Raw genomic sequence first — 26,152 nt, 5'->3', positions numbered from 1 at the left:
GGGCTGTGGTCACCTGCTGTCAGCAGCATCTCCGTGCAGTAGGCAGACTCCGGGCAGAGGGCTCCTGCACTGACACTACACATCCCAGCATGCCCTGGGAATCTCTCGCTACGGTTACAGCCGGGTGCAGCACAGCCTGCATCCTAGTCCCTCAGTGATAGTCTCCATATTCCATAATAAAACTACATTTCCCATCAGCCCTTGGGCCCGGAAGTGACGTTTTGTCGTCAGGTCAGATGACAGCGCAGACTACGGAAACATGGCGATCTTCAGTGTGTATGTGGTGAATAAGGCTGGCGGCCTCATCTATCAGCTGGACAACCAGAGCCCGCGCTCCGAGACTGAGAAGACGTTCAGTTTCCCTCTGGATCTGGTCCTCAAGGTGCACGATGAGCGGGTGCTGGTGTCATTCGGACAAAGGGACGGAATCAAAGGTGAGAGATGGGAGCGGCCTGTGCCGCCGCAGAGACTGATAGCAGGGAGTTAGCAGCCAGTCAGAGTGCTGCTGACGTTACAGCCATCACCATGTAAGAATGAGAGCTGCAGTCTGATTGGCTAATCAGTAGAACAGCAGTAATCAGCTGTGTCCATCTCTCTCTTCCCAGTGGGACACGCCATACTCTCCATTAATGGGATAGATGTGAATGGCAGATACACCGCGGAAGGGAAGGAAGTGCTGGAGTACCTGGCCGCCCCCTCCAACTACCCGCTCTCCATCCGCTTTGGACGACCCCGGCTTACTTCCAATGAGAAACTTATGCTGGCCTCCATGTTCCACTCGTGAGTGATGTGTGTGGGGTATTGTGAGACTGAACCCCTCCGGAGGGCCGCAGTGTGAGGTACATGGGGACCACCAGAGGCAGTGAGGATAGTGTAGGCCTTATGGCACTTCAGGACCCTGTTCACACCACGACTCTCTCCATTGTGGTCACTGTGATGGTGCTGCTGGAGCCACGCATATGGCCACATCACTGACCCCTGACAGGTGGGACGCACGGGGGGCTCTGCCGATATACCAGAGATGGCCACCCTACTCGTAGCGCTCCCCTGTCTGGCTTCTATCTGTGCACCACCTCTCAGAATCCATTGGCGCAGCCACAGATACTATGGGGTGCCATAGACTTAGCAGGCTGGTATTCTGAGGGTGCCATGTCCTGCCCCCCAGTTACACTAGTGTCCTTACACAGGTCCATGTATGGGGCATGCAGCTGTAGAATACCCAGTTGTGTGGGTGAGTGGGGGGCTGCGTGTGTCCGAGCCCTGGGGTCCAATATGTGATCTGTGCTTCTGCTGTATTCTCTGCCTGCAGGCTGTTCGCCATCGGATCCCAACTCTCTCCAGAGCCGGGAAGTTCTGGAATAGAAATGCTGGAGACCGACACCTTCAAGCTGCACTGCTTCCAGACCCTGACTGGTGAGCCGGCGTCTGCACTGGAGATAGCATGTGATATTCCTGGTGCTACTCAGGATATGACACTGATTGTTCAGTCCTCAGGTCCGGCTCTCAGCACCCTCACATCAGCCGAGTAGTGCCGCTGCCACAGCTTTGTGCCATGCAGGCGCCCATCTCATATTTATGGCTGCTCCCGAGGATTGTCCAACCTGTATAACCCCTGTAAGGTCCCGTTATTTTACAGTTGATTTCGGATATGTTTTACACTTTTCAATAAGACCAGATATGTCAGGTTTGCACTAAACATCGCTCTGCATTTCTTCTTCTTCTGTAATGATATCCTGCCTGGGTTTTATCTTTTTTGAAGTTTTGAAATTCGGGTTTCATGAAAACTGGGGATTTGAACTTTTTATACATGTGTAGATTTATATACATGTATAAAAGCCGGATTACTTACCGGTAATGCTCTTTTAATGAGTCCACGACAGCACCCACTTTGAGAGAGGGATCCATCCATAGGAACAGGAAACCTACAGAGACAAAACGGCGGTCCCACTCTCCTCCTCAGTTGTTTTTCAGAGTACGAGAGGAACCGCCATTGTTGATTTAATATGTCCATATTTTGGTACAGATTGTGTCTTATCTATATTCACCCATGAAATAATTATTACTGTACACATAATAACTAAATATATAACTAACTAGGGTGGGCAGTGAGAGGGTGCTGTCGTGGACTCATTAAAAGAGCATTACCGGTAAGTAATCCGGCTTTTTACCCTTCGCCATGACAGCACCCACTTTGAGAGACTTACAGAGACCCTTCACCTGGGTGGGATCACTGTGCTGAGGACAGCTCTCCCAAAGGCTAAGTCAGATGAAGAAGATAGGTCAAGCCTATAATGTTTATAAAAGGTCGAGTGTGTCGTCCAAGTTGCGGCCTTACATATGAGCTCTATGGAGATGTCTGCTTTCTCCGCCCAAGAGGATGATACAGCCCGAGCTGAATGTGCCTTTACTCCTTCTGGAGGAGCCTTGCCTTTTGCAGAGTAGGCCAGATAGATGGCATGTCTGATCCATCGGGACAAGGTAGCTTTAGTGACTCCATGACCTTTCCTGTGGCCCTGAAAAGATATAAACAGAGCCCTACTCTGTCTCCAGGACTGGGTTCTCTCTATGTAACATAAGAGTGCTCTTTTCACATCCAACATATGTAGCTTGTCCTCCTCCCGACTTGACGGATTGTCATAAAAGGAAGGCAGGAAAATCTCTTGAGACCTATGGTACTTTGTTGCTACTTTAGGGATATATGATGCATCTGGTTTGAGAACTACAATAAACAAATGATTTCTGCACCTGCGCTATACACCATAATACATTGACTAACCAGTACTGATGTTAATTACCTGTTGGGTAGAAATAGTGCCCGAGTTGCTCTATACTGAAGTGAATCGGATCAAGGATAATGTAGGGTCAAACTAAGATAAGGAAAGAGAGGGGTTATTTTTTATGCCTGTATTAATATATTATGTTGCGTCTAGATATATACGGCACCACTTTTTACCAGAAAAAGTGCTTGTTAGTGCATCTACAAGATAAGTAGCTAAAAAGGTCCTATATAAAAAAACAAATACACTCAAGTGTGAGCCTGAAAGGACCTTGTGATGTGCTAGTTAGAATTCCCAAGACCTGTATAAGAATGTGACAAAGTAATTACTTTCTACCTGTAATACAAGTACTGCAAGGGTTAGAACAGTCCGTAGATTCCAAGTGGTGGTAACAAAGCAAAGTTACTTATCTGCCGCTTGTGTTCGCTTGTCAGTTCCTGTGTGGCTTCCCGGCCGGTGACGGACGCTCGCGCCGTCATGTATCCTTGCGCGGTGTTCGGCAGGACCTTCCCACTATTCGGGGCATGTGATCAGCAGTCATGTGGTGCCCATGCGGAAAATACGGATCATAGTGGGAGCCAATAACCTACGCGTTTTGGAATTACAGCGGATTCCTTCATCAGGGTTGCTACTTTAGGGAGATATGATGGATCTGGTTTGAGAACTATCCTATCCTGATATGTCAATAGGAAAGGAGGGTCTGCAGAGAGTGCCTTGATGTATCCAACTCTTCTGGCAGATGTTATGGCTATCAATGAGACATTCTTTAGAGGAATAGACTGTAATGGTTCAAAAGGGGGTTCAGTTAAAGCATCAAGGACTAGATTCAAGTCCCAGGGTGGTAACCGTGGAATATGTACTGGGGTACTCCTTTCGCATGCTTTAATAAATCTTGCTATCCATCTGTCCCCCGCTACATTAGCAATATAAAGGGCTCCTAAAGCAGACACGTGGACCCTTAATGTGTTAACTGAGAGTCCTAGATCATGACCTTTTTATAGGAACTCTATTATGGCCTTAATTGGAACTGTGCTAGAGAGGGGTTTTGCATAAAAATTCTAAAATTTTCTCCATACTATGCTATATACAGTGGGGCAAAAAAGTATTTAGTCAGTCAGCAATACTGCAAGTTCCACCACTTAAAAAGATGAGAGGCGTCTGTAATTTACATCATAGGTAGACCTCAACTATGGGAGACAAACTGAGAAATAAAAATCCAGAAAATCACATTGTCTGTTTTTTTATCATTTTATTTGCATATTATGGTGGAAAATAAGTATTTGGTCAGAAACAAAATTTCATCTCAATACTTTGTAATATATCCTTTGTTGGCAATGACAGAGGTCAAACGTTTTCTGTAAGTCTTCACAAGGTTGCCACACACTGTTGTTGGTATGTTGGCCCATTCCTCCATGCAGATCTCCTCTAGAGCAGTGATGTTTTTGGCTTTTCGCTTGGCAACACGGACTTTCAACTCCCTCCAAAGGTTTTCTATAGGGTTGAGATCTGGAGACTGGCTAGGCCACTCCAGGACCTTGAAATGCTTCTTACGAAGCCACTCCTTCGTTGCCCTGGCGGTGTGCTTTGGATCATTGTCATGTTGAAAGACCCAGCCACGTTTCATCTTCAATGCCCTTGCTGATGGAAGGAGGTTTGCACTCAAAATCTCACGATACATGGCCCCATTCATTCTTTCATGTACCGGATCAGTCGTTCTGGCCCCTTTGCAGAGAAACAGCCCCAAAGCATGAAGTTTCCACCACCATGCTTTACAGTAGGTATGGTGTTTGACGGATGCAACTCAGTATTCTTTTTCCTCCAAACACGACAAGTTGTGTTTCTACCAAACAGTTCCAGTTTGGTTTCATCAGACCATAGGACATTCTCCCAAAACTCCTCTGGATCATCCAAATGCTCTCTAGCAAACTTCAGACGGGCCCGGACATGTACTGGCTTAAGCAGTGGGACACGTCTGGCACTGCAGGATCTGAGTCCATGGTGGCGTAGTGTGTTACTTATGGTAGGCCTTGTTACATTGGTCCCAGCTCTCTGCAGTTCATTCACTAGGTCCCCCCGCGTGGTTCTGGGATTTTTGCTCACCGTTCTTGTGATCATTCTGACCCCACGGGGTGGGATTTTGCGTGGAGCCCCAGATCGAGGGAGATCATCAGTGGTCTTGAATGTCTTCCATTTTCTAATTATTGCTCCCACTGTTGATTTCTTCACTCCAAGCTGGTTGGCTATTGCAGATTCAGTCTTCCCAGCCTGGTGCAGGGCTACAATTTTGTTTCTGGTGTCCTTTGACAGCTCTTTGGTCTTCACCATAGTGGAGTTTGGAGTCAGACTGTTTGAGGGTGTGCACAGGTGTCTTTTTATACTGATAAGTTTAAACAGGTGCCATTACTACAGGTAATGAGTGGAGGAAAGAGGAGACTCTTAAAGAAGAAGTTACAGGTCTGTGAGAGCCAGAAATCTTGATTGTTTGTTTCTGACCAAATACTTATTTTCCACCATAATATGCAAATAAAATAATAAAAAAACAGACAATGTGATTTTCTGGATTTTTATTTCTCAGTTTGTCTCCCATAGTTGAGGTCTACCTATGATGTAAATTACAGACGCCTCTCATCTTTTTAAGTGGTGGAACTTGCACTATTGCTGAATGACTAAATACTTTTTTGCCCCACTGTATCATGGTTGTAGACTTTTTCCTACTTAGCAGTCATTTATTAGATCTTGGGAAAACCCTCTTAATGTTAATATTTGCCTCTCAAGTTCCACGCCGTTAGGTGAAGACTCTTCACCTGCGGGTGGTGGAATGGACCTTGAGATACTAGGTCTGGGATCATTGGCAGAATCCAGGGATCACAAATCAACATCGCTCGAAGGCATGAGAACCAAGGTCTTTTTGGCCAGAAGGGTGCTATTAGAATCACCCTTGTTCTTTGTTCTCTTATCTTTTTGATCACCAATGGAATTAAAATCATTGGTGGGAAGGCATAAGCTACGTCGAACTTCCAAGGATACTGGAGCGAGTTTATCATGTCTGGATGATCCGCTGCGTTTAGGGAGACGAACATTTGCACCTGTCTGTTTTTTCTGGTCGCAAATAAATCTATTTGTGGAAGACCCCATATGTCCACTATGCTTCGGAATATTTGAGGATTGAGAGTCCATTCTCCTTGACGCAGCGTGTGGCGAGTTAGGAAGTCGGCTTTTAAATTCTCTACTCCTATGATATGGAGAGCCGTGAGGGTTAGAAGATTGACTTACGCTAAATTGAAGATATTTGTCGCTGAAGACATTAGACTTTCTGATCGCGTTCCGTCTTGACGATTTAAATATGCGATGACTGTCATGTTGTCCGACAGGATTCTTATGTGAGATCCTCGGAGCTGGGGAAGGAAAAATTTTAAAGCATGATTAACTGCGTTCACTTCCTTCCAATTGGAGGACTGCTGAATCTCTACAGCATTCCAGCGACCTTGAGCTATATTCTGACCCAGATGGGCCCCCCACCCCTCTGGGCTTGCGTCAGTGGTAATTATTTTAGAGGGTTTTATCGTCCATGGGACTCCTCTGGACAAATGGTTTTTATCTAACCACCAGACCAATGAATTAAGCACCTCTTCCGAAAGGGTGATTTTTGTATTCAAACGCTTTTGACAATGAAATTGCGCCAAAAAGATCTCATGTTGTAAGGTCCTAGCATGATATTGGGCCCATTGAACTGCAGGGATGCAGGAAGAAAGAGAGAGCGCCTAAGAGGGACATGGAATCTCTTAGTGACGTTTGAGGATTAGACCTCGCCATACTAACTTTTGAGATTATGGCCAACTTCTTGGATTCTGGTAAGAGACATCTCTTGACTAAAAGAGTCCAAGATTAGCCCGAGGAAGGACTGCAGGGTTTCTGTATGAAGTCTGAACTTCTTGAAATTCACGATACAACCTAAAGCCTGCAAAGATGAAATGGTATTAGCCAGGCGTTCTTTACATTGTGAGGCAGAGTTTCCAACTATTAAAAAATCATCCAGGTAAGGTACGATTAATGTATCCTGATGTCCCAGATAAGCCATCACCTCGAGCATAACTTTCGTGAAAATGCGAGGAGCCATTGAAAGGCCGAATGGCATAGCAGTAAATTGGAAGTGATGGATCTGGCCTCCTAGGTTGATTGCTACTCTGAGGTATTGTTGGTGTTCTGTATGAATGAGAAGATGGTAATATGCATCCTTCAATTCTAGACCCGTCATAAAACATCTAGGAAATAAATGTTTAATAGTAGACCTGATTGATTCCATCTTAAAGGTGTGATCATATAAAAAGGAATTTAATTTTGTAAGATTTATTATAGTACGGAATGAACCATCCAGCTTGGGAATCAGAAATAAAGGGGGATAAAATCCCCTTCCTTCCTGATTCCTTGGTACTTCTATGAGAACATTTTTAGCCAAAAAGGCTGAAAATTTCCAACTGGAGCGCCTTTTGCTGTTCTGGTGCTCTCAGAGATGTTACAATGAAAGTATCTTTTGGTAGTCAGAAGAATTCTAATCTTAGTCCTGATTTTATTAGGCCACTGATTTGAAGTTATATGTTCCCATTGTCGGTGAAAAAATTTTAGTCTTCCACCTACTGGTACTTCCTTACTGACGGTATCTACTGCGTCTAGCTGTTTCGGAGTTACTAAATAAGGCACCTTTCTGTTTTGTTTCCCTTGTTTCCTAACGATCTTTTTGTGGTTCATACAGCCTCCTTCTGTTAAGGGGCCGTCTTCTAAACGCTCTCCTATAGGAAGGAAGAAATTGTTTAGGAAAACCCTTCCTTCTTTCTCCTGCTTTAGTGAGTAGGTCATCAAGAACCTTACCAAACAAGAAGTCACCCTGGCACGGAATTGTACATAGTCTAGATTTGGACTGTGCATCCCCTTTCCATCCCTTGAGCCAGAGAGCTCGACGAGCCGCGTTCACTAGGCCAGCTGATCTAGCTGCCAGACGCAGAGAATCGGCTGATGCATCAGCCAAGAATGCTGCAGCACTTCTAATCAACGGAACTGCTTGTAGGATCCTTTCTCTCGTCACCTTGCCTTTGACCTGTTGCTCTAGCTGGTCTATCCACACTAACAGTGACCTCGCTGTGCATGTGCTCGATATGGCAGGCTTAAAGGCTCCAGTATTCGTCTCCCAAGACCTCTTAAGAAGAGCTTCAGTCTTAAGGTACCTTCACACAAAACGACTTTACAACGAGAACGACAACGATCCGTGACGTTGCAGCGTCCTGGTTAGCGATATCGTTGTGTTTGACACGCAGCAGCGATCTGGATCCTGCTGTGATATCGCTGGTCGTTGATTAAAGTTCAGAACTTTCTTTGGTCTTCAGATCGGCGTGTATCGTCGTGTTTGACAGCAAAAGCAACGATGCCAGCAATGTTAAACATGGAGCTAACGACCTGTGAGATCGATAAGTGCGTCACCGCTACGTCACAGGATCGCTCCTGCGTCGTTCTGGAGCTGCTGTGTTTGACATCTCTACAGCGATGTAAACAGCGACGCTGCAGCGATCGGATCGTTGTCGTTCTCGTTGTAAAGTCGTTTCGTGTGAAGGTACCTTTACGGTCTAGTGGGTCTAACAAAACCCCTGCATCTTCTACAGGGAGAGACGATTGTTTTGAAGTGGATGCTACTGCTGCATCTACTTTTGGAATCTTAGATCATACTGCTAACTCTTCATCACTGAAAGGGTAATGCCTTTTGGAAGAGGATGGGAGAAAAGCTTTTCCTTGTTTATCCCACTCTTTTTTTACAAGGTCTTTAATGGCGGAAATGACTGGGAAAGCTCGCCGTTTTTTCTGGCCTAGGCCAGCAAACATAATATCTTGTGCCGACCTGATTTCTTTAGTGTCTGGGCAACCCATAGTGTTTCTAACAGATTTTACAAGATTGTCTATGCTATCAACTGGAAAGCATGTTCATCCCTCATCCTCAGAAGAACTAGATGATGATCCCGAGGGGTTTAAAGATCGGATCAAGCCCTCTTCAGACTCCGAACTGGAGACAGGGGAAAGGCTTTTGCTTTCCTGGGTTTTTTTGCGCTTTTTGACCCCAGAGATTGGATTTCTTGTCTAATCATGGCTCTGATATTAGTGGTTGTTACCGCAGCCTCCTCCTGTAAGGTCTGATTTAATACAACCTGGACACAACCTCTTAGGATATGAATCGGGAAGGGGTTGCATACATAGGGCACATTCCATATGTTTTGATTTACTGGATTTCTTAGCCTATGGGGAGAAGGACAGAGAAGGAAGGGATCAGCTTATAGGTAGAGGATTAAATACTCACCCAGTGAAGCCATCACTATACCGGTTTAGGAGGTGGAGACGCTGTGCGGAATCTGAGTAGATCTGTTTCTCTACTCCATCTTGTGAGCGTGTCAGTCACCTCATTGGAGCGTCCACTCTTTTTTATATTCTTTGTGCCCGCAGATTTGGAACTTTTAGCTCTGCTGTCCTTACTAGCGCTATCCTGCTCCACCGCTGGTGGGTGCTCCCCATGTGCCGGAGACAATATTATGAGCACAAGTGCTCTGTGTCCCGGCTCCTTTTTTGAACATGCGGCGTTCTGAGCGCGCCGCCAACCGCGCACCGAAAGTGCTCCGACCACTTCCGGTTCGGCGTGGCAGAGCGCACTTACCCGTAAGACGCAGGCGGCGGCACCTATGCCGGCCGATCCGCACCACTACCGCTCCCCTCCATAGGCCGGGGCTGGCTGCCCGGAACCTGCCGGAAAATGATCAGTCGAGGGGGGAGGCTGCATGCAGTGGCTCCCCCGCCGCAGCCCCTGCTGTTCGCATGGAGACCACACAGGCGGGTGCACAGCTCAGGATACTCCATGTAGGTATTCCAGGGTTTCCAATAGGAACAGGAAACCAACGAGGAGGAGGAGAGGGGGACCGCCCTTTTGTCTCTGTAGGTTTTCTGTTCCTATGGGCGGGTCCCTCTCTCAAAGTGGGTGCTGTCATGGCGAAGGGTAAAATGTATTTTTCACATTTTTTAGTAGGCTCCCTAGAGAACTTATATCACAGGTCAGGACATAATCCGCACCCGGGACTAGGAGCAAATGATTCTACGGAGAAAACGTCAGCCATCAATGTGTGAGCCTCACACATCACTTCTGCTTTTATCTCCCTACTCCCACAAGTCTTCAGACGCCAGCCCCCCTCAGTGACAGTTACCGCAGTGTCCCCCCCCCCCCCCCTTCCTCAGTCATCAGAGTATCCCCTCTCCTTTTCCTGAAGTCACAGTAGCCCTCCAATCCAATAGTTACGGACCGCCTCAATTTTCCAGGGCTCCTCACTCTCAGCGTTGAGAACAAGGTGTCCTCTTCACCCCCAGTCCTTACCCCCTGAATGTTCCCACAATGCTTTCCTTTCACAATGCATGAGCTGCATCTGAACTGTTAGGAGTGCAACTCCATGTGTCCAACACTAGGTGGAAGCACTGACCATTGATTTCCGAAAGAGTTGGGAACAAATCCTGGCACCAATGACCAGAGTTCTAGCCTCCATGACGCCTGTCTTATGTCACCGGAGTCTCTGCAATTATCTCTTTTTTTTTTTTTTTTTTTTTTGAGAATTGTGTCTTATTTTGTACCTGTTTGGATGTTCTCATTCCCTCTGAAATGCAATGTTTTATGGTCACAAACATATGTAAACAGTCCAGGACCCGCCATTTACCCCTGTTTCTGAACAAATACGTTTTCATGTTTTTTTTTGTACATGTGGTTTAAAGAGGTGTGCGTGTGCGTGTGTGTGTGTGTGTGTGTGTGTGTGTGTGTGTGTGTATGTATGTATGTATGTATGTATGTATGTATGTGTGTATATGTATGTATGTGTGTATATATATATACACGTATGGACGTAGCCCATATTCTGTGCAGATGTTCCTGTATACAATTCCCACTACTTGGTTGTGGCGTTCGGCACTCTGTTCCTGTTTGCATTTTGCATGCTGCCACTATGTGTTGGACAGTTTATGAGGTTTCTTTGCATAGTCCGCACCTTGGGACTTGTTTTGAATGGTAGATTCCTGCTTCTATGGATCTGGTACTTAGTGCTTGCTCTTGTGCCGCTATGATTAGTTCCTCTGTGCTGTCTCGGAGTCCTGCTTTCTCCAGCCATTGGTAGGATTTCTCCATCTCAGCCACCTCCATTATCTGTCGATGGTACATCCCAGGCAGTGGCTTGTCTTGCCTTGGCGCTTCATATTCCTGTTCTTCCTTCCAGATCTGTTGTTGTTGCTGCCTTAGGCTTTCTCTCAGCATCTCATCTTTTGGTGGCATTTTCCTGATGTATTCCTGGATACTCCTTGTTTCATCCATCATGGTGACTTGGATGCTTATCAAGCGTCAACCACCCTCCTTTCTGTTGGTATACAATCTTTGGGTGCTAGACTTAGGGTGGAGACCTCCATGCATTGTGAGGAGCTTTCGTGTCTTAACATCTGCAGCTTCCATTTCTTCTTTTGCCAGCCCACTATGCCAGCCGGGTATCTGATAACTGGCAGGACATATCTATTAATGGTGCAGATTTTATTCTTCCCATTGAGCTGGCTCTTCAGGACCTGTCTTACCCTTTGATGGTATTTATATGTTGCTGCATTCCTTGCCTCCTCATCATGGTTACCGTATCCCTGTGGGATGCCGAGGTACTTGTAGCATGTCTGTACATCTGCTATGTGCCCCTCTGGTAATTCCACTCCATCAGTCTTGACTACCTTGCCGCTCTTTATTACCAACCGGCTGCACTTCTCTAGTCCAAAGGACATCCCCATGTCTTCGCTGTAGATCCTTGTCAGGTGGATCAGTGAGTTGATATCTCGTTCGTTTTTTGCATAAAGCTTGATGTCATCCATGTAGAGGAGGTGGATGATGGTGCTTCCACTCTTGAACTTGTACCCATAGCCAGACTCTGACTGAGGGGGTTGAAGCCTATGCAGAACAGCAATGGAGACAGTGTATCACCTTGGTATATGCCGCATTGATGGTCACTTGGGCTAGTTGTCTTGAGTTGACTTCCAATGTTGTTCTCCATAGCCCCATTGAGTTTCTGAGGAAGGTTCTTAATTTCCTGTTGACATTGTAGAGAGCCAAGCATTCACAGATCCATGTGTGTGGCATTGAGTCATAGGCTTTCCTGTAGTCAATCTAGGCTCTGCTGAGATTGGTCTGTCTGGATCTTGAGTCCTGATCGACTGCTCTATCTACTAGGAGCTGGTGCTTAGAGCCTCTGGTCTTGGTCCCAATGCCTTTCTGAGCTGGATTCATGTTCATATGGTTCTGTAGCTTGGTGGCTATGATGCCTGACAGGAGTTTCCATGTTGTTGTAAGGCAGGTTATTGGGCGGTAGTTGGATGGAGCTGTTCCTTTGTGAGGATCCTTCATGATCAGCACTGTGCTATCTTGTGTTAGCCAAGCTGGGTGGTGGCCTGCTCCTAGCTCCTGAGCCTTTGTTTAGCAGTCTCTAGGGCTTCAGTTGGGGTCAGGCCTTTGCACTTGTCTAACTTGGTCTTATTCTTGATCTTTTCACCCTTCTGTATTTGTTAGTTGGCTGACTTCCCTTCGTGTCCCCTTGATCTTGGTCTCCAGTCTTCTTTTCCAAGGGGGGCACATACTTCTGTTGTTCTTGCCGGTTGCAAATGCTGACAAGCATTTCTATGATTGCTGAGGCAGTAGCATAGATCAGTCTATTGGTTTGAGTTATGGTGGTGGTAGGTATTGATGCAAGTGCTCTATTGGCATCTTCTAGCATACTGTCTGGTGGTGTTTCCTTGCTGAGCCTTGGCAGTTGATCTCTGGTATTGATGGTATTTAGTTTATCTAAGATCTTCTGTTTCAGATTTGGCTGAATATATAATTTTTTTTTTAGCTTGGATATTCAAATACTTTATATCTTTTATACATCTTTTTTCATGATACACGGGGCCTAATTGTTATATTTTCACATTCTCTTCTTTATTTATTCATATATCGAATATATGAAGGTCCTTGAGACTTCCTGTTATGCTGTATTAAGAAGCTGATGCATGTACCTCATGTTCTGTGTAGATACAAGTTGATTTACCTCATATAATCTAGTCTCACAAGTTTCCTCTGTGACCAAACAATGCAACAGGGATCACATGATCACTAGGTCAGGAGAAGAAAGTGACATTAGCACTTCCCATTATTGTGTATACAGCGATCAGTAAGGCAAAGACGGTAATAAACCCCCTCTGCTTTCTCTATGGGGAGTCTGGCTGTGCCTGACAGATGGGTCCCTGGTCCTGCAGCTGCCTAATCACTTGTAGTTGCTACTATGCAGTAAAGTTGTAGAACGTCACAGCAGAGTAAAATATGGGTGGTCCAGAAGTAGTTAACAATATCTGTGGCGCCTCTGTGACTCGGGTGAAAGTTATAATGGACCACACTGGGGTGCATGTTCGTTATCCAGCATTAGCAAATGTGTCCATGAACTTGTGGCTTTAAGGAAGATAAAAAGGTTGTCTGAGACAGAATTAGTTTTTCACATATTTGTTCTGTGATATCTGTATTCAGCTGTAGGGCCTCATCTGATTAAGGCCATACTGTAATATATACACACAGTGGGAAAATAAGTATTTGATACACTGCCGATTTTGCAAGTTTTTTCCACCTACAAAGAATGGAGAGATCTGTAATTTTTATCGCAGGTACACTTCACCTGTGAGAGACAAAATCTTAAAAATCCAGAAAATCCCTTTGTATGATTTTTACATAATTAAATTAGCATTTTATTGCATGAAATAAGTATTTGATAGAATAGAAAAACTGAAATCTTTGTTTGCAATTACAAAGGACAGACGTTTCCTGTAGTTCTTGACCAAGTTTGCACACACTGCAGTAGGGATTTTGGCCCACTCCTCCATACAGATCGTCTCCAGATCTTTAAGGTTTTGGTGCTGTCGCTGGGCAACATTGAGTTTCAGCTCCCTCCAAAGATTTTCTATTGGGTTCAGGTCTGGAGACTGGCTAAGCCCCTCCAGGACCTTGAAATGCTTCTTATGGAGCCACTCCTTTGTTGCCCTGGCTGTGGGTTTCTGGCCATTGTCATACTGGAAGACCCAGTGACAAGGGCTTCAATGCTCTTACTGAGGGAATGAGGTTGTTAGCCAAGATCTCACGATACATGAACCCCATCCATCATCCCTTTAATACGATGCAGCCATCCTGTCCTCTTTGCAGAAAAGCACCGCAAGCACACCAAGTATGGTGTTTCCCTAACCATGATTCAGCTTTGGACAATGTTCTTGGGATTGTACTCATCCTCCTTCTTCCTCCAAACATGGCGAGTGGAGTTGATACCAAAAAGTTCTATTTTGGGTTCATCTGACCACATGACTTTCTACCATGCCTGCTCTGGATCATCCAAGTGGTCATTGGGGAACTTCAAACAAACCTGGACATGTGCTGGTGTGAGCAGGAGAACCTTGCGTGCCCTGCAGGATTTTAATCCATGATGAATGAGTGTGTTACTAACGGTAATGTTTGAGACTGTAATCCCAGCTTTCTTCAGGTCATTGACCAGGTTCTTCGTGTAGTTCTGGGCTGATTCCTGACCTTTCTCAGAATCATCCTAACCCCACGAGGTGAGATCTTGCTTGGAGCCTCAGACAGAGGAAGATCTTGTGTTTCTACCATTTTCTAATAATTATGCCAACGGATGCCTTCTTACCAAGCTGCTTGCCTATTGTCCTGTAGCCCATCCCAGCCTTGTGCAAGTCTACAATTGTCTCCCTGGTGTCCTTAGACAGCTATTTGGTTTTGGCCATGGTGCAGAGGTTTGTGTGGACAGGTCTTTTATGCAGGTAACAAGTTCAAACAGATGCAATTAATACAGGTAATGAGAGCAGAGTAAGAAGTTTTTCTTTAAGGGTACGATCCCACGGTCTGTATTTGGCAGCACTTTGGACGCAGCACATGTCCATTGTGTCCAAAGTCTGCTGGCTTTTGAACGCAGGAGATTCCGCATGTGTTTATTGAACTGTGTGGAATCACCGTGTCCAATACATTGTACAGTTCTCCGCAAGATAAATTGACATGCTGCAGTCTGGAGAGACGCGCTGCATGTCCATCTTCGCTGGTGATCCGCAGGTGTCTCAGCACGCATAGTGGACATGGGCTTTCTTGAAATCCCTTCCACTATGCTGTAACATCTGGACACTGCAGATGTACGCAGCGTCCAACCTGCAGCATTTACTGACCGTGGGAACATACCCTAAGAAGCCCAACAGGTCTGTGAGAGCCAGAATTGTCGCTGGTTTGACGGTGATCAAATACTTCCGGTATTTTCAGGCATATAAGACCTTTTAACCCCTGAAAATCTTCTTAAAAGTCAGGGATCGTCTTATAAGCCGGGTCTCGTCTTATAGGACGGGTGCATATGGTGGGTGGTGGGGGGAGTAGTCCCGATGACGAAGAGAGGGGGCGTCTCACTGGGAAGGTGTAAGTGGAGTATCCCCCATTACCTCATTGTAGCAAAGCAGCGATGCTCTCTGTGCTGGGGGGCAGCGTTGGCGTATCTCTGTACAGCATCGGGGCTCCGCCGGCATTTCCTCAAAGCCCGGAGGCACCGGCAGCTCCATTGTTGCGATGCCGTGGCCTCCAGGAAAATGGCCACTGGGGGCGGCGTATGCTCAGATTCAGATCTCGTCCCGACGCCCCCTCTCTTCGTCATCGGGACCACTCCACCCCACCATATGCACATTGGTCACCCGCCATAAGAAGACCCCGACTTTTAAGAAGATTTTATATTTTAACTAGAAAAGTTGGGGGTCGTCTTATATGCCGGAAAATACAGTATTTCATGCAATAAAATGTTATTTAATTATTTAAAAATCATGCAATGTGATTTTCTGAATTTTATTTTTAGATTCGGCCTCTCACAGTTGAAGTGTACGTACGATAAAAATTGCAGATCTCTCCACTCTTTGTAGGTGGGAAAACTTGCACAATTGGCAGTGTATCAAATACTTATTTCTCCCACTGTTTATATACTGCTGTTGCTGACCATCATTATCTGCTCTTTCTTTGAAGGTATAAAGTTCATGGTGCTTTCGGACCCACGACAGGCTGGCATAGATTCATTGCTCCGCAAGATTTATGAACTGTATTCTGACTTCGCTCTCAAAAACCCATTTTACTCCTTGGAGATGCCAATTAGGTAAGGAAAACAATCTAAAATTTAGTAAACCCCTTAGGCTGCTTTCACACATCAGTTTTTTGCTGTCAGTCTCAATCCGGCGAATGTTGCCACCACATCCGTTTTTTTTCTCATAGACTTGTATTATTGTCCTCACGTTTCATCCGTTGTTCGCCGGATCCGATGAAAATTGTTTATCCGCCGGCCGGAGAAAACGGACATAGTAACTTTTTTTGTGTCCGTCGAAAAAACAGACCACGACGCATCCGTCGCCGTCCCTCGTTTGCTAGAATGGAAGCCTATGGCGACGGATTCTGTTTTTTTTTAACTGCGCATGCTCCGATTTTTTTTATTTTTTTAAATTTTTTTTTTTTAGTATCCAATTAGCTGGATCAGCTAATCGGATCCGGCAAAAAAAGGGATCCGTCGCATCAGTTTTTCACAATCTGCGACGGATCTGTATTTTTCAACATTCGACAGATTGTGACAGATGGCAAAAAACTGATGTGTGAAAGCAGCCTTACTATGTCATATATAGGGCGCCCATGTGCACCAGAACAGCAGCCACTTTTACTGGACAGTGTGGCTCATACAGAGCAGCAGTAAACTACTGTCTGTAAGTCGTAATAGATCATATTAACAGACTTCAACTCCCTTTTAACCCCATTGCGCACCCTGCCGTACAGGTACATCCCAGTTGGGGTGCGAGTATATGGAGTATGCTCAGGAGCTGTGCCCGCTCTATACAGGGCAGATACTGGCTGTAATACTCAACCGGCATCTGCCTCTAACAACAGCGATAAGCTCCAGCCACGATTGCTGCTGTATTAATTATTCAAATGCTTTTTCAATCTGTGATAGTGGCATTTAAATGGCGCAATCATCGGTGCTCATGTTCATCAGTGCATCCAGAACAACCACGGGAGACCGATATGATACCTTGGCATTTGGAAGCCTGCTTGGTGGCCCCAATTGCTGCCATCTTGGCCCTCCTTTGAAGCTCAATGCTTTGAGCTTCAAAAGAGACTCCGATTTATACTATATACTGCAAGTTATGGCAATGCAGTATATAGTACAAGCCATCCAACGATTGCTGTATATGGTATAAACTAGCCAACAATTGCTGTACATGGTATAAACTAGCCAACGATTGTAGTATATAGTATAAGCTATCCAACGATTGCTGTATACGGTATAAACTAGCCAACGATTGCTGGATATGGTATAAGCTAGCCAACGATTGTAGTATATAGTATAAGCTATCCAACGATTGCTGTATATGGTATAAGCTAGCCAACGATTGTAGTATGTAGTATAAGCTATCCAACGATTGCTGTATATGGTATAAGCTAGCCAACGATTGTAGTATGTAGTATAAGCTAGCCAACGATTGCTGTGTATAGTATAAACTAGCCAACGATTGCTATATATGGTATAAACTAGCCAACGATTGTAGTATATAGTATAAGCTATCCATCGATTGCTGTATATATGGTGTAAGCTAGCCAACGATTGTAGTATATAGTATAAGCTATCCAACGATTGCTGTATATATGGAGTAAGCTAGCCAACGATTGCTGTGTATGGTATAAACTAGCCAACGATTGCTATATATGGTATAAACTAGCCAACGATTGTAGTATATAGTATAAGCTATCCAACGATTGCTGTATATGGCATAAACTAGCCAACGATTGCTGTATATAGTATAAGCTAGCCAACGATTGCTGTATATAGTATAAGCTAGCCAACGATTGCTGTGTATAGTATAAACTAGCCAACGATTGCTGTATATGGTATAAACTAGCCAACGATTGTAGTATATAGTATAAGCTATCTAACGATTGCTGTATATATGGTGTAAGCTAGCCAACGATTGTAGTATATAGTATAAGCTATCCAACGATTGCTGTATATATGGTGTAAGCTAGCCAACGATTGCTGTGTATGGTATAAACTAGCCAATGATTCCTATATATGGTATAAACTAGCCAACGATTGTAGTATATAGTATAAGCTATCCAACGATTGCTGTATATGGCATAAACTAGCCAACGATTGCTGTATATAGTATAAGCTAGCCAACGATTGCTGTATATAGTATAAGCTAGCCAACGATTGCTGTATATAGTATAAGCTAGCCAACGACTGCTGTATATGATGTAAGCTAGCCACCGATTGCTGTGTATGGTATAAAGTAGCCAACGATTGCAGTATATAGTATAAGCTAGCCAATGACTGCTGTATATGGTATAAACTAGCCAACGATTGCTGGATATGGTATAAGCTAGCCAACGATTGTAGTATATAGTATAAGCTATCCAACGATTGCTGTATATGGTATAAGCTAGCCAACGAATGTAGTATGTAGTATAAGCTATCCAACGATTGCTGTATATGGTACAAACTAGCCAGCGATTGCAGTATATAGTATAAGCTAGCCAACGATTGCTGTGTATAGTATAAACTAGCCAACGATTGCTATATATGGTATAAACTAGCCAACGATTGCTATATATGGTATAAACTAGCCAACGATTGTAGTATATAGTATAAGCTAGCCAACGATTGCTGTATATAGTATAAGCTAGCCAACGATTGCTGTATATAGTATAAGCTAGCCAACGACTGCTGTATATGATGTAAGCTAGCCACCGATTGCTGTGTATGGTATAAACTAGCCAACGATTGCAGTATATAGTATAAGCTAGCCAATGACTGCTGTATATGGCATAAACTAGCCAACAATTGCTGTATATGGTATAAGCTAGCCAACGACTGCTGTATATGATATAAGCTAGCCAACGATTGCTGTATATAGTATAAGCTAGCCAACGATTGTAGTATATAGTATAAGCTATCCAACGATTGCTGTATATATGGTGTAAGCTAGCCAACGATTGTAGTATATAGTATAAGCTATCCAACGATTGCTGTATATATGGTGTAAGCTAGCCAACGATTGTAGTATATAGTATAAGCTATCCAACGATTGCTGTATATGGTATAAGCTAGCCAACGATTGTAGTATGTAGTATAAGCTATCCAACGATTGCTGTATATGGTATAAACTAGCCAGCGATTGCAGTATATACAGGTCCTTCTCAAAAAATTAGCATATAGTGTTAAATTTCATTATTTACCATAATGTAATGATTACAATTAAACTTTCATATATTATAGATTCATTATCCACCAACTTAAATTTGTCAGGTCTTTTATTGTTTTAATACTGATGATTTTGGCATACAACTCCTGATAACCCAAAAAACCTGTCTCAATAAATTAGCATATCAAGAAAAGGTTCTCTAAATGACCTATTACCCTAATCTTCTGAATCAACTAATTAACTCTAAACACATGCAAAAGATACCCGAGGCTTTTAAAAACTCCCTGCCTGGTTCATTACTCAAAACCCCCATCATGGGTAAGACTAGCGACCTGACAGATGTCAAGAAGGCCATCATTGACACCCTCAAGCAAGAGGGTAAGACACAGAAAGAAATTTCTCAACAAATAGGCTGTTCCCAGAGTGCTGTATCAAGGCACCTCAATGGTAAGTCTGTTGGAAGGAAACAATGTGGCAGAAAACGCTGTACAACGAGAAGAGGTGACCGGACCCTGAGGAAGATTGTGGAGAAGGACCGATTCCAGACCTTGGGGAACCTGAGGAAGCAGTGGACTGAGTCTGGCGTGTGCAGGAAATGGGCTACAGGTGCCGCATTCCCCAGGTAAAGCCACTTTTGAACCATAAACAGCGGCAGAAGCGCCTGACCTGGGCTACAGAGAAGCAGCACTGGACTGTTGCTAAGTGGTCCCAAGTACTTTTTTCTGATGAAAGCAAATTTTGCATGTCATTCGGAAATCAAGGTGCCAGAGTCTGGAGGAAGACTGGGGAGAAGGAAATGCCAAAATGCCTGAAGTCCAGTGTCAAGTACCCACAGTCAGTGATGGTGTGGGGTGCCATGTCAGCTGCTGGTGTTGGTCCACTGTGTTTCATCAAGGGCAGGGTCAATGCAGCTAGCTATCAGGAGATTTTGGAGCACTTCATGCTTCCATCGGCTGAAATGCTTTATGGAGATGAAGATTTCATTTTTCAGCACGACCTGGCACCTGCTCACAGTGCCAAAACCACTGGTAAATGGTTTACTGACCATGGTATTACTGTGCTCAATTGGCCTGCCAACTCTCCTGACCTGAACCCCATAGAGAATCTGTGGGATATTGTGAAGAGAAAGTTGAGAGACGCAAGACCCAACACTCTGGATGAGCTTAAGGCCGCTATTGAAGCATCCTGGGCCTCCATAACATCTCAGCAGTGTCACAGGCTGATTGCCTCCATGCCACGCCGCATTGAAGCAGTCATTTCTGCCAAAGGATTCCCGACCAAGTATTGAGTGCATAACTGAACATTATTATTTGATGGTTTTTTTGTTTGGTATTAAAAAACACTTTTATTTGATTGGTCGGGTGAAATATGCTAATTTATTGAGACAGGTTTTTTGGGTTATCAGGAGTTGTATGCCAAAATCATCAGTATTAAAACAATAAAAGACCTGACAAATTTCAGTTGGTGGATAATGAATCTATAATATATGAAAGTTTAATTGTAATCATTACATTATGGTAAATAATGAAATTTAACACTATATGCTAATTTTTTGAGAAGGACCTGTAGTATAAGCTAGCCAACGATTGCTGTGTATAGTATAAACTAGCCAACGATTGCTGTATATGGTATAAACTAGCCAACGATTGTAGTATATAGTATAAGCTATCCAACGATTGCTGTACATGGCATAAACTAGCCAACGATTGCTGTATATAGTATAAGCTAGCCAACGATTGCTGTATATAGTATAAGCTAGCCAACGATTGCTGTGTATAGTATAAACTAGCCAACAATTGCTGTATATGGTATAAACTAGCCAACGATTGTAGTATATAGTATAAGCTATCCAACGATTGCTGTATATATGGTGTAAGCTAGCCAACGATTGTAGTATATAGTATAAGCTATCCAACGATTGCTGTATATATGGTGTAAGCTAGCCAACGATTGCTGTGTATGGTATAAACTAGCCAATGATTGCTATATATGGTATAAACTAGCCAACGATTGTAGTATATAGTATAAGCTATCCAACGATTGCTGTATATGGCATAAACTAGCCAACGATTGCTGTATATAGTATAAGCTAGCCAACGATTGCTGTATATAGTATAAGCTAGCCAACGACTGCTGTATATGATGTAAGCTAGCCACCGATTGCTGTGTATGGTATAAACTAGCCAACGATTGCAGTATATAGTATAAGCTAGCCAACGATTGCTGTATATAGTATAAGCTAGCCAACGACTGCTGTATATGATGTAAGCTAGCCACCGATTGCTGTATATGGCATAAACTAGCCAACGATTGCAGTATATAGTATAAGCTAGCCAACGATTGCTGTATATAGTATAAGCTAGCCAACGACTGCTGTATATGATGTAAGCTAGCCACCGATTGCTGTGTATGGTATAAACTAGCCAACGATTGCAGTATATAGTATAAGCTAGCCAATGACTGCTGTATATGGCATAAACTAGCCAACGACTGCTGTATATGATATAAACTAGCCAACGATTGCTGTATATAGTATAAGCTAGCCAACGATTGCTGTATATAGTATAAGCTAGCCAACGATTGCTGTATATAGTATAAGCTAGCCAACGATTGCTGTATAATAGTATAAGCTAGCCAACGACTGCTGTATATGATGTAAGCTAGCCACCGATTGCTGTGTATGGTATAAACTAGCCAACGATTGCAGTATATAGTATAAGCTAGCCAATGACTGCTGTATATGGCATAAACTAGGCAACAATTGCTGTATATGGTATAAGCTAGCCAACGACTGCTGTATATGATATAAGCTAGCCAACGATTGCTGTATATAGTATAAGCTAGCCAACGACTGCTGTATATGGTATAAGCTAGCCAACGATTGGCTAGCTTATACCATGTACAGCAATCGTTGGCTAGCTTATACCATATACAGCAGTCGTTGGCTAGCTTATACTATATACTATATAAGCTAGCCAACGATTGCTGTATATGTATCAGCTAGCCAGTGATTGCTGTATATAGTATAAGCTAGCCAATGACTGCTGTATATGGCATAAACTAGCCAATGATTGGCTAGCTTATATCATGTACAGCAATCGTTGGCTAGCTTATACCATATACAGCAGTCATTGGCTAGCTTATACTATATAAGCTAGCCAACGATTGCTGTACATGGTATAAGCTAGCCAGCGATTGCTGTATATACACCGTGTGCAGAATTATTAGGCAAGTTGTATTTTAGAGGATTATTTTTTATTATTGATCAACAACTATGTTCTCAATCAACCCAAAAGACTCATAAATATCAAAGCTTAATATTTTTGGAAGTTGGAGTGTCTTTTTTTTTTTTTTTTTAGATTTGGCTATCTTAGGAGGATATCTGTTTGTGCAGGTAACTATTACTGTGCAGAATTATTAGGCAACTTAATAAAACCCAAATATATTCCCATCTCACTTGTTTATTTTTACCAGGTAAACCAATATAACTGCACAAAATTTAGAAATAAACATTTCTGACAAAAACAAAACCCCAAAAAATTAGTGACCAATATAGCCACCTTTCTTTATGATGACACTCAGCAGCCTTCCATCCATAGATTCTGTCAGCTGCTTCATCTGTTTACGATGAACATTGCATGCAGCAGCCACCACAGCCTCCCAGACACTGTTCCGAGAGGTGGACTGTTTTCCCTCCCTGTAGATCTCACATTTTATGAGGGACCACAGGTTCTCTATGGGGTTCAGATCAGGTGAACAAGGGGGCCATGTCATTATTTTTTCTTCTTTGAGACCTTTACTGGCCAGCCACGCTGTGGAGTAGTTGGAGGCATGTGATGGAGCATTGTCCTGAATGAAAATCATGTTTTTCTTGAACGATACTGACTTCTTCCTGCACCACTGCTTGAAGAAGTTGTCTCCCAGAAACTGGCAGTAGGTCTGGGAGTTGAGCTTCACTCCATCCTCAACTTGAAAGGGTACCACAAGTTCATCTTTGATGATACCAGCCCATACCAGTACCCCACCTCCACCTTGCTGGCGTCAGAGTGGAGCTCTCTGCCCTTTACTGATCCTGCCTCTGGCCCATCAACAGTCACTCTCATTTCATCAGTCCATAAAACCTTTGAAAAGTCAGGCTTAAGATATTTCTTGGCCCAGTCTTGATGTTTTATCTTATATTTCTTGTTCAAAGGTGGTCGTTTTTCAGCCTTCCTTACCTTGGCCATGTCCCTGAGTATCGCACACCTTGTGCTTTTTGTTACTCCAGTGACATTGCAGCTCTGAAATATGGCAAAACTGGTGGCAAATGGCATCTTGGCATCTTCACGCTTGATTTTCCTCAATTCATGGGCAGTTATTTTGCACCTTTTTTGCCCAACACGCTTCTTGCGACCCTGTTGGCTATTTGCCATGAAATACTGCAGAAAACGGCGGCTCAAATTATTTTATTTATTTTTGGAAAGTTCAGATTGTTTTCACTTTCAACAATATATAAAAAGCGATACATGTACACAGCACGGTGACGCAGTGGTTAGCACTGCAGCCTTGCAGCGCTGGAGTCCTGGGTTCTAATCCCACCCAGGACAACATCCTTATATGTTCTCTCCGTGTTTGCGTGGGTTTCCTCCGGGTACTCCGGTTTCCTCCCACATTTCAAAGACATACTGATAGGGAATTTAGATTGTGAGCCCCATCGGGGACAGCGTTGATAATGTGTGCAAACTGTAAAGCGCTGCGGAATATGTTAGCGCTATATAAAGATTATTATTATTATTTATTATGTTTGGAATCGCTGTAAACATACTGACCGGGAGAATCATTTAGATTCTCTCCGCCCCTCTCCTCTTGATTGACAGGTCTCTCTCTCTACACATTTGTACGTAGAAATCTGTCACTGAAGTGGAGCATAGAGAAGTTGACTAGTTGCTCGAACATCATGGTCCCTGAATGGTTTTTAAATGTATGATTTCTCTGAAACGCCACAGCATTTCATACCAGAACATGCGTGCCTGAAATGGATCAGGATTCTTGATTCATGCCGCCCATTATCCAGACCGCATGAATCCGCTTCAGGTTCCCAATAAAAGGGGTGTTATGAAGTTATTTCCTATCTATGGGATATTTTGGGTTAGGAGAAGACTTCCCGATCCCTGGGGGTCTGACTGCTAGCTAGGGCCAGCACCAGTCCCAAGAACCCGAGCTCTAAAGAGCCCATTGTGAAAGAAGTGGTGGTCGATCCTGTGCATTGCCGCTACATTTGTTCTTAGTTCGAGCACTAGAGATAGTCAAGCGCAGCATGCAGCCGATCCATCCTCAGCACTCTGATAAGAATGAATGGAGCAGCAGAGCGCATGATCGGGCACCACTCCTTTCATACAGGGCTCCTCAGTCATGTCTCTCGGGAAGGGTGTGTCTGTGGTCGAACCCCTAACAATCAGGAAGTTATCACCTGTCCCACAGATCCCTGACTTGAGAATATCCCTTGAAACATTTTCCATTGATAAAGGGGTTGGGAAAACTGAAAAGCATGTCTCTGCGTGTTGTACCATTTCTGACAAGCATGCGTATTTGAGAAAACATCCTGATACATGACAACTACTTCAGTCATTTCTAAATCTTTTTCTTTTAGGTGTGAACTCTTTGACCAGAACTTGAAGTCTGCCTTGGAAGTAGCAGAAAAAGCTGGAACGTACGGACCCAGTTCTTAGCATCCAAAATCGATCTCTACGTACAATAAACAGGGGAAAGGATCGTCTTTTAATGGCAGCTTGTCTGCGGTGCCCCTTCAGGAGTTACATCCTGTACTATCTATGCTTGTATATACTGTAAAATTAGTAACTTATGACTACGGGTTCAATAAGTAAATGTGACGGATGGTCCTTCTGTGTGGAAGCCGATCTGGCCATTTTGGATATCTGAAAATGGTACAATCTGCAGGTGAAATTACACGATGTACAATATGCCACGTGTGTGATCAGAGTTGATGCCAATCGAAATAACATTGAACTTGGATTTCTGACCATCTAAGTTGCTATTTTATGTACTGTTTTTCAGGCCATCTAAAAGATACTTAAAGGGAACCTGTCAGTAGGCTCAACCCTCCTAAGCTGTCTATATGGGCATGTTGGTCATAGGAAGTTGAATAAAATAATTCAGTGATATCTACAATACAATGTCTTAATCCAGAGAAATTTGTTTCCTATATATAAACGAGCTTTTAAGATCTGTGTCCTGCCCATAGATCTTATTTTGAATGAAAGGAAGTGTTACCAGTGTGAGACATATGACTTATAGTCCTCTCCTCATCACCCGGCAGAGCTGTCTGTGGTTGCAATCAGCATAGTACTGCAGAACTTTACTTTGTCTCATTACAAACACATTGGCTGCAGCAGTTATCCTCTCATAGTGCTGTCAGCTTTGCTGCGGGGCTGTATCCGATTTATAATCCACACAGTACAGCAGAGATGAACCTTGTCTCATTACAAACACATTTGCGTGTCTCTTCTCACAGTCTTCATAGCTCTGCTGTACTGGCTTCCTGTGAGATGGAAGCAGAAGCACTTTGACAGGACAACTGCAGATGTGTTTGTATTGAGACAAAGTTAATCTCTGCTGTATTGTGCTAGTACTGATCTCACTGCAGAGCTGTGTGTGATTATGAGCGCAAAGTGAACAGCTTATTTACATGTAAGAAAACGTAGATTCTCTGTAATAAGACATCAGATCGCAGATATCAAGGTATCATTGTATTCAGCTTCCTATGACCTGCATGCCCATATAGACGGCTTAGGTGGGTTGAGTCTACTGACAGATTCCCCATAACATTCCTAGCAGTCCATATTGTGTACATAATATTTCAACTCTTCATTGAATTTAAATGTATAATAAGAAAAATACTAATCAGAAGAGGAGCTGGAAAAGCAGGCAGGTGGGGGAGGTTTGGTGGCTATGGACTACTGACATGGCTGGTGGACCCGGGGTACTGCAAATCTTTATGGTCAACTGTACTATTAATGTCACTATGATGTAATAAAATATGATGTTAATTAGTTTTA

General features: G+C 43.7%; 1 protein-coding gene across 1 annotated transcript; it reads left to right on the top strand.

The window, feature by feature from the left end:
• On the top strand, positions 1-26,152 carry TRAPPC4 (trafficking protein particle complex subunit 4). Its single transcript, XM_077250454.1, has 5 exons — positions 1-434; positions 606-780; positions 1,310-1,413; positions 15,883-16,009; positions 24,727-26,152. Exons 1-5 carry the CDS (start codon positions 260-262, stop codon positions 24,803-24,805), a joined length of 660 nt encoding a protein of 219 aa, XP_077106569.1. The 5' UTR covers positions 1-259; the 3' UTR covers positions 24,806-26,152.

The sequence above is a fragment of the Ranitomeya variabilis genome, chromosome 4 (assembly GCF_051348905.1).
Source record: "Ranitomeya variabilis isolate aRanVar5 chromosome 4, aRanVar5.hap1, whole genome shotgun sequence".
Classification (NCBI taxonomy): domain Eukaryota; kingdom Metazoa; phylum Chordata; class Amphibia; order Anura; family Dendrobatidae; genus Ranitomeya; species Ranitomeya variabilis.
The sequence above is the reverse complement of the archived record's forward strand: the minus strand, read 5'-3'. Positions and strand labels throughout refer to the sequence as shown.

Excerpts from the sequence above, each read along its gene's own strand:
- TRAPPC4 (XM_077250454.1), top strand. The coding sequence starts at position 260 with ATGGCGATCTTCAGTGTGTATGTGGTGAATAAGGCTGGCGGCCTCATC. Across the intron at positions 435-605 it reads ACAAAGGGACGGAATCAAAG|TGGGACACGCCATACTCTCC; the intron begins GTGAGAGATGGG and ends CTCTCTTCCCAG. Across the intron at positions 16,010-24,726 it reads TCCTTGGAGATGCCAATTAG|GTGTGAACTCTTTGACCAGA; the intron begins GTAAGGAAAACA and ends TTTTTCTTTTAG.